This window comes from Cucumis sativus, chromosome 3, assembly GCF_000004075.3.
Source record: "Cucumis sativus cultivar 9930 chromosome 3, Cucumber_9930_V3, whole genome shotgun sequence".
Lineage (NCBI taxonomy): Eukaryota > Viridiplantae > Streptophyta > Magnoliopsida > Cucurbitales > Cucurbitaceae > Cucumis > Cucumis sativus.
In genome coordinates this window covers 13,469,228-13,477,506 of record NC_026657.2, presented here as the reverse complement: position 1 = coordinate 13,477,506, position 8,279 = coordinate 13,469,228, and the positions used below count along the sequence as shown (strand labels likewise).

General features: G+C 32.9%; 1 protein-coding gene across 2 annotated transcripts; it reads right to left on the bottom strand.

The window, feature by feature from the left end:
• Window positions 1–5,744: 5,744 nt before the first annotated feature.
• Window positions 5,745–8,141, bottom strand: LOC101207659 (putative pentatricopeptide repeat-containing protein At1g09680). 2 transcript variants are annotated; one of them, XM_031881661.1, is made up of 2 exons: window positions 7,585–8,137; window positions 5,745–7,107 (listed from the first exon to the last, which is right to left on the bottom strand). In XM_031881661.1, the coding sequence occupies exons 1-2, from the start codon at window positions 8,066–8,068 to the stop codon at window positions 6,254–6,256; spliced, it is 1,338 nt and encodes a 445-aa protein (XP_031737521.1). In that variant the 5' UTR covers window positions 8,069–8,137; the 3' UTR covers window positions 5,745–6,253. The 2 variants fall into 2 exon arrangements, with proteins under 2 accessions (XP_031737521.1, XP_004140820.2); XM_004140772.3 differs by having other exon boundaries at window positions 5,745–8,141.
• Window positions 8,142–8,279: the final 138 nt, after the last annotated feature.

Here is an 8,279-nt window from a genome sequence, read left to right as displayed (position 1 = left end):
ATTGAACAACTGGTTTAAGGTCAAACTTATAAACCGAATCCATCTCGAGCCAATGAGATGGTGGGGTCCCTTGTTCAAGACTTGGATTTAGTCCTCTAGAGAATAACCTATCCACTAACCCTAAAATGATAGGAGTGAACTTCATCTTGCATCCTATGTCCCTATTTATCCACTCGGTTTTACCCCTAAAATGGGAGGCTTATTGGACCAGCACCATCGAGCTACCTTCACCTATGCAGATCTAAGGATAATTTCATGTGAACAGAAGTTCATAGCTAGCTCATAATTAAGATTAAGTTACATTAGATATTTATAAACGGAATAGTCAGTTTTATTAAAGTCAATGGTGTTATAAACTAAAAGCTACTATTTCATGGTTTCAATCTTATGTAAACTTTTTACATAGGATGCCCCCACTTCCATGTCTCTACATGAATGATTCAGGATCACATCGTTTGTACTAACTACAAAGTGGGCTGCATCCATAATATCTCCAGAATAAGGTGTCCAACTGTATTCGTATACTATAGACTATTTAGGCTATATACTCGAACTTGATCCACGTTTATGTCTCTACATAAAGTTCAAGTTTACTCAATAATAGCATCGGGTCCTTAGTTTATTGGATTTAAGATTTTAGTATCAATAACGACTTTATTGAATAAAATATGATTACAAACCACGAGTTTTAGGACATAAATTCGAACATGTTTATGTCTTTTGAATAAGTTGACAACGTTGTTTCTCTGACGACATATCAACCTCAAGTCTTTTCTAAAATACAAGTCTTTTCTAAAATACATAGTTGTGAGTATTTGTGACGGCCTATAACTTAACAAAAACATAAAGTGCTAGTGTAGTATAGAGTTGAAAGTACGTACTTGCGGTACACCACGATTTCATCTACATACATTGTTCAAGATGTACCAATGTGCAAGGTGTTTCTCTTTTTATCTTTATAGAAATCGTGAACTTGCGGCGCCTAATGGTCATACCTTCTCCATGAACACTTCAAACTCACCAAGTACCTCGTCATCGTGATGTTATCATCATTTTCTTCATTTTGAGAAAATCAAGTTTTAATCCCACTTAAATATCTCAAACAAAAAGTACTTGATTCATTCGTCATATATGCTTCGACAAATAGACCCCTCAGAACGTGCTTTATTTTGGACATACTGTTTCAGCATGTGCAGACTTCTCTCAATGAGGTACATCCAACTATAATTAACCAGACCAGTGACTTTTGCTTCATACGGTAAGTGATTAGCAAGGTGTACCATTACGCTGGAGAAGACATGAAAATATTCTTTCCATTTGCAAAGTATGATAATGATATCTGTTTCTAATCGGTCCAAATCACTTATTGTAATTGTTCTCATGCACAAGTCACAAAAAAAAAAAAACTACACAGTTCAGTAATAGTGGTGTACACATTCTTCGGTAAGTATGCTTGAATACTAATAGGTAGAAGTTGATGAAGAAAAACATGACAGTCGTGGATCTTAAGACCCAATATTTTTCCGTCTTTGTCATTCACACAACATGAAATATTAGAAGCGAATCTATAGGAAAACTTAACTAATTTCAGGTACTTACAAAACCCAACTCGCTAGTTGCTAGTCAACGTGTAACTTGCATGGAGCTTCACCAATCTGTTATCGGATTCTATGAGTTGTAAATCCTTTCTTATTTTCAAATCCTGAAGGTCCAACCAATCATTCGTAGTATCATTCTTTTTCCCTTCAATATTGAACAATGTACTAACCAAGTTGTCACAAACGATTAAAAACAATTACCACCACGCGCGCATGAAAAAATGATTAAAAATGATTTTGTAATCAATCTAAATGATTTTGTACTATTGTACCCATTCTAAATAATCTTGTACCTATCTAAACGATGTTATACCCTTGTATCCAGTCTAAATGATCTTTACCTAGTCTAAACGATTTTGTACCTAATCTAAACAATCTTGTACCTAGTCTAAATGATCTTGTACCTAGTCTAAATGATCTTTGTACCTAGTTTAAACAATCTTGTACAAAATTAAAATGATTTATTAGTGATAGTGGTTTATCAGTATCTATTTGAAATAAAATTATTTTTGTGTTATGATGAACGATGTATATATAAAAGAAAGAAGGCATAACTATTGTTTTTGTTCTTAGTTTAGTTATCATCATTTAAAATGTGAGACGATTGACATTTTTGTAAATAGTTTTTTTTTTCTTGCAATAATTCAAAAACTATATATATATATATATATAGAAATACTCAAGATTTTGTATTTAATTTCCTCTAATTTTCCCTTCCTCCTTGCAATTTCCAAATTTCCAAATCATATATGTATAGTTAATTTAGGACATAAAGTTTTGTCTCTTTCTAAAAAAAATTAATTAGAGTTGATATGTCTATGTTGGTGTTTATTTGTTTATCTTTACACTTGATGAATTTGTTGGAGAAGATTATTAGCACGTAGTATGTTGGTGATGATTTTAACTAACACCCTTCAAATTTTGTATCCATCGACATACATATTTTCAAAAAAATTACACCTTGATGTTATTAAGAGACAAGTCACAAAGTCACATTATCGTGTTAACTTGGTTCATTATTGAATAATTCTTTCACATATATTTGAACATGTATATCACCTCTAAAGTAAAAATTCATATCCATTAGGATATACTTTTACGTTTTTTGTGGTTTCTATTTATTTGTTTTGTCAATTCGTTTTTACTTTCCGATTTTTGTTTCATGTAACTTTGTGCATACATTTGGATGTGATTTTAAAATTGTTAATTTCATCCTCAAAATTAAAATTGCAATCCCTTAAAATTAATTTAGTATTTATTTTTACACCTCTAAATTATATTCTCGAACTAAATTTTGACAGAAATTTAGGTATTGTAGCAATTTTGCTTCATAATTATCATTTTTAGAATGCAATAAAGAAGAAACTTTGAACAAACATGGAGCAACCTAAGTTTTATTTTTCTTTCTAAGTGCTTGATTAAAAAAACATTATTATAAAGAAGAAGGTAGAACCAATCATCACATTAATAATCTACTTTCAATATTCTTTTGGTTTAAATTATACAAAAGTAACCCCTGAATTTTAGAGGAATGTTTAATTATGGCAGCTTCTAATTTTTGAAAGGTCCTATTTTTTTATTCTTAGAACTTTCAAAATGACAACTAATCACAATATTTAATGGAGAAAGTGGAAGGCATACACATAACATTTTTTACAACATCATACACATAAAATTAACTAACATGATATTAAATGATTAAAATGATTTTTAGTTATAAATAATATCGCATATGTTCTTCCTCTAAATTAATTTCTAAGTCAAATTTCAATTTTTGTTTAGTATAATTTAATTTGTTTTACTTTACTAAGATGGTTATAATTAATTTATTAAATCAAGTCATTATTTGGAGAAGCTTAGGAGTTCGTTTGAACCTATAAGTAAAATTAAAAAGTTTGGAACTAATATGTCGGAGTTTGTAAGTTTGTGTTTCAAGTGTAGAGTTATAAAGATGGAATTTGAACTTATTTTTGTATGTTGGGGAATCAAATTTGTAATGTAAACCATTTAAGTGAACCCCACTAGTTGAAACAAACATTATTCTCACACATTCCCAAAAAATTAAAAAAAAAATTGAAAGAGAGAAAAAGGTTTATTGGTATAATTTTGTTTGAATTTAAAAGGCGTAAAAGGGATCTGCCGTCTTGTTTGAAAAATGTGTTTGGAAGAGAGGATTTTATTTGTGTTTTTGTTCGAGAAAATTAGACCACTCTATTGCCAGGCTGTTGTTGCCTCTTCCCTTTCGGCTTTGCCCTTTTTTTAGTTACTTCCCAATCCCCACTCTCTTATTATATAAATATTTTAGATTTTGGAGGGAAGAACTCCATACTTTTCTCTCTTCTTCCCCATGTTAGACGTAAGAAAACCGAACCACTCCAACCAAACCGGTTTCATATATATCATCAAAATTAAGTTGAGAGATTGATTTAGCATTTAAGCTGGGGGAAAAACTATAATAACTCGTACACCCTTTATTACCCTTTGAATCTTCAATCCTATCCATGAATTTATAGTTCAATAAAGTAGAAAATCAAAACTTCAAAATGTAAGAGAAGGTTATACAGTACCTTTAACCGCTGACCACTAGCATATGTAGAGTGAATCGATCTTTTATAATTATTTCCGTTAATTAGATATAGTTTATGGTGCTTTAATTTGGAGAGGTCATGTATAGTAAGGAGGCGAACAAGGAGGTGGGGGGGCCGAGTATAGGAAGCAAGGGAAGAGAGAAGAAAATTGAACTTCACTTTTATATGGGTGGGGTTGAATGGGTTGTTGGAGCATGTCATCCAAGTCTGGTGATGTTAATCATCAAGGGTAGTTGTTGTTAGAGTTGTTGCTAGCAAGTAGGGTCGATTGGAAATGTTAAATTGGTAGAAAAGTGGGATTGAGTTGGTAATTTTTACTAACTCAATAATAAATTGAATCGCACCAAATATTGTGTTGTATTTTTTCAGGTGGACGAGTCAAATACACGTTAATACTAATACATATAGTATGAAAAAAATATTAAGAGCAAATATCAATTTATACTTCTAAACTTTGAAGTTGTATTAATTTAACTCTAAACTAATAATTGTATCAATTTGAACTTTGAAGGTTGTATCAATTTAAAACTTAAATTTATAGATTTGTATCTATTTAAATCCTAAACTTTTATAAATATATCCAAATAAAACATTATGAAAAGTTTAATGTTTAAATTGATATGTTCATTAAAATTTGTGGTTTAAATTAACACACTTATAAAAGCTTAGGTTTTAAATTGACACAATCATTAATGAAAATTGCATCACATGACAAAAATACTTTAAAAAAAACAACCAATGATGACTATCAGAGAGCTATTGAAGAGTTATCACATGACACTATCAGAAGGTCATCGACTTTTTAATTTGCTATTTAGAAAATATAGTAATATGGACACTATTATCATAAATTCTATTATCATAAATTCTTTTGCTATTTTTGCAAGAGTCCCATCATTAATTTGATATATCAGTCAACATTTAAATTGATAAAATTATTAGTTTAGAATATAAATTAATAAATTCTCCAAAATTTAAGAGTATAAATTGATATTTGCCGATTAACATGGGACTAGAAATTCTTGTGAATCGTTGGTAAGGGTGTTTACAAAGCAGATGAAAAGGGGTCTATACTCTATCCAAAGCCAAAAACCAATTATAAACTTTTGTCTTCTTGTACGAACAAAGTATATGACAAGCTGTCTTTTAGTTTAATAACGTGTATGGGTGATAACTCGTTCCTTTTGTCTCTTAGTCAATGATACATATTTTCTATCAATTGAATTATATACTTCTTGGTTTTATTTCATACAGACTTGAAATGAGTTTTAGCTAATACGCTCGAACATGATACATTGGTTATGCTACAACAACAAAAAAAAGTATGCTTCATATCACAAAATAATATAATAATAAGACAAGTATCAATTTATACCGTCTAAACTTAGAGATTGTATTGATTAAACTCTAAACGAATAATTATATCACTACTTTGGAGGTGTCAAATTAATCTTAAAGCTAAAAAGAACATGGTTGGAGTGGGAGAATTTAAAAAGAGAAAAAAAACCATAAAGATCAGGAATTTTGCATTTACACTTTAAATAATTTAACCTTTTAATTAATAAAGAAAGAAAAAACTAAAATTATTATATTTTTAAAAATAATGAAAATTGTTCGAATGAGCCTTAGGCGTGGACATGCATCTAGTGCCTACCTGGGGAGGGCTTTACAATACACAGATGAAAAAACAATTTTCAAATAAGAATAGAAATTTTCAAACAACTCCCTATAATCAAGCTCGTCCATGGACGATTATGCAAACGGTATAAAAAGAAGAGTTACGCAAAGCATTTTCTCTCTCGTTTCAGAGCATGTGTACCTTAACTAATCTAGAGAGATAAATGTCTAACTCTACCCACCATTCCATAATTTGATTATCAAGAAGGTTGTAAGAGTTGATACCTCATCTAGATTGCCGCCATGAAATTTGAACACATTGTCCTTCTCCTTCACTTCTTTTTTAATTTTTAAGAAGTTCCAAGCTCCTATATGCATAGACAACCCTTTATCTACAATGTGGATTCTCTTGCAAACTGAAAAAGTTAACACTCAACAACAAATCTTTCATCACCTCTTTTGACGATCCTTTAAGGATTTATTGTATTCACTGACTAAAGAAGTATAATACGCATAATCTACTATGAGTCCTTTCTCATTTCTGAGTTTAAGCAAATCTTCTGCTTTTCCATTTTTACAGTGCCCTTCCAAAAGAATGTTGTATGTAATGTCATCTGGAGTTACTCCTAAATTAAGCATTGCTTCCAATAGCATATTTGCATTCTTCATCTGTCCTTGCTTGCAAAGTCCATTCATAAGCACATTATAAGTTATGACACCAGGTTTATGGCCATTGATTTGCATCTCTTTCAGCAGCTTAAACCCCATCTTAACATTGCCTTTCTTGCAATACCCATCGATTACCATAGTATATGTGGCATCATCGGGTTTCATACCGGCTTCCACCATCTCCCTCAAGGTCCTCTCTGCATCTCTCACCCTTCCATCTCTACAGAAACCTGAAATAAGGGCTGTGAATGCTACATTATCCAGCACAACCCCTTCTTCATTCATCCCTTTCCTAATCTCCATGGCTGATTCTAGATCTCCCTCTTTGCAATAACCGTCTATGAGTGTGGTGTAAGTGATTTTATCAGGTTTCATCCCCACCATTCTCATTTCATCAACTAGCTTCCTAGCTTTATTAACATCCCCAACCTTGCAAAGGCCATTTAAGAGTGTATTGTACATAACCAAATCTGGTTTCACTCCCATGGTTAACATTTGGTGATAAGTGTTCATAGCTGAGTCAATTCGTCTGCTCCTACATTGCCCGTCAATCAATGCGGTGAACGTAATGCCGTTTGGTCTCAATCCTCTCTGCTGCATTTCATCAAACAGTTGTTCTGCAACATCTAACCTACCTTCCTTGCATAATCCATGAATCAGAACGCTGTAAGTGAAAACATCAGGATATATTCTATTCTCTTCCATGGTCTTCTTCAACCTAAACCCCTCATCTAAATTTCTAGATTTACAGAGCCCATTAATCAAGGTATTGAAACTAACAGTTGTAGGACGCAAACCCCTCTTCCTAATTTCATTAAAAATCAACTTGGCATCTCTAATACTTCCCTCTTTACAGAACTTATTGATCAAAATATTGTAATACTGCACTTTGGGCGGGAACCCATATTCCAAAATTTCCGAGTAAAACGTCCAAATTGTAACAGGGGAGTTCGAATTTATCATTTTATCAAGCAAGTACCCGCAACCATGAAACGGGATTTGAAAATTGCTATTCCTAACCAGCCTAAAACACTGAATAGCATCGGAGACGAATCCGGAATCCCAATATGCAATCATCAAAGCATCAAAAACAAAATTCGAACAACGCGTACCTGCAGTGTCAAGAATCGCTGCAAAGACGGAAGCCGCCGAGTCCTTGCCTTTGCGGGAGACAAGAAATCGTATAATCGATTGACATTCTTGGAACATTTGATGGGCAGAGAGGAAATTAGCCATAGCGCAGTAGGATTGAGAAGTGTGGCGAAAGGTGGGGATAGAAGAGAGCCAATTGAAGAAGGAGAAGAGAGAGGAGGGGGAAAGAGAGAAAGGGTTTTGGTTGATGAGGTCGATGAAATGGTGGGGTTTGAAGGAAGGGAGAAGGCGGCGGAGAGAAGAGGCGAGAGGCTTTGTTTGGGCGTTGTTGATGGCTGTGGAGACGGCGGCGAGTACAGGGTCAGCCAAAGCCGCCAGCGGTGGTGGAGAATGCCATGTGGAATAGAGGAAGGAAGGTTTGGAGAGGGAAATGGAGTGTTTGAAGGAAGAATTGTTGGGCATGGATGTGATTCCATGAGAGCTGTGATTGGAAAATAATTTCATCGGTGAGTGGTGATAGTGAAGGAAACCGTAAAGTTTTGATTGGCCTTTTATACCTGCATGGTTTCAATACTCCAACCATTCCTCCCTCCAAAACGTTTTTTTTTTTTCTCTTTCTTAATGTTTTCAAATACAATAAAGAATATTGCATTAAACAGCTTTCACTCCCTCTTTTAAATTTACAGAATTGAAATTAATTTAAATAATTAATATT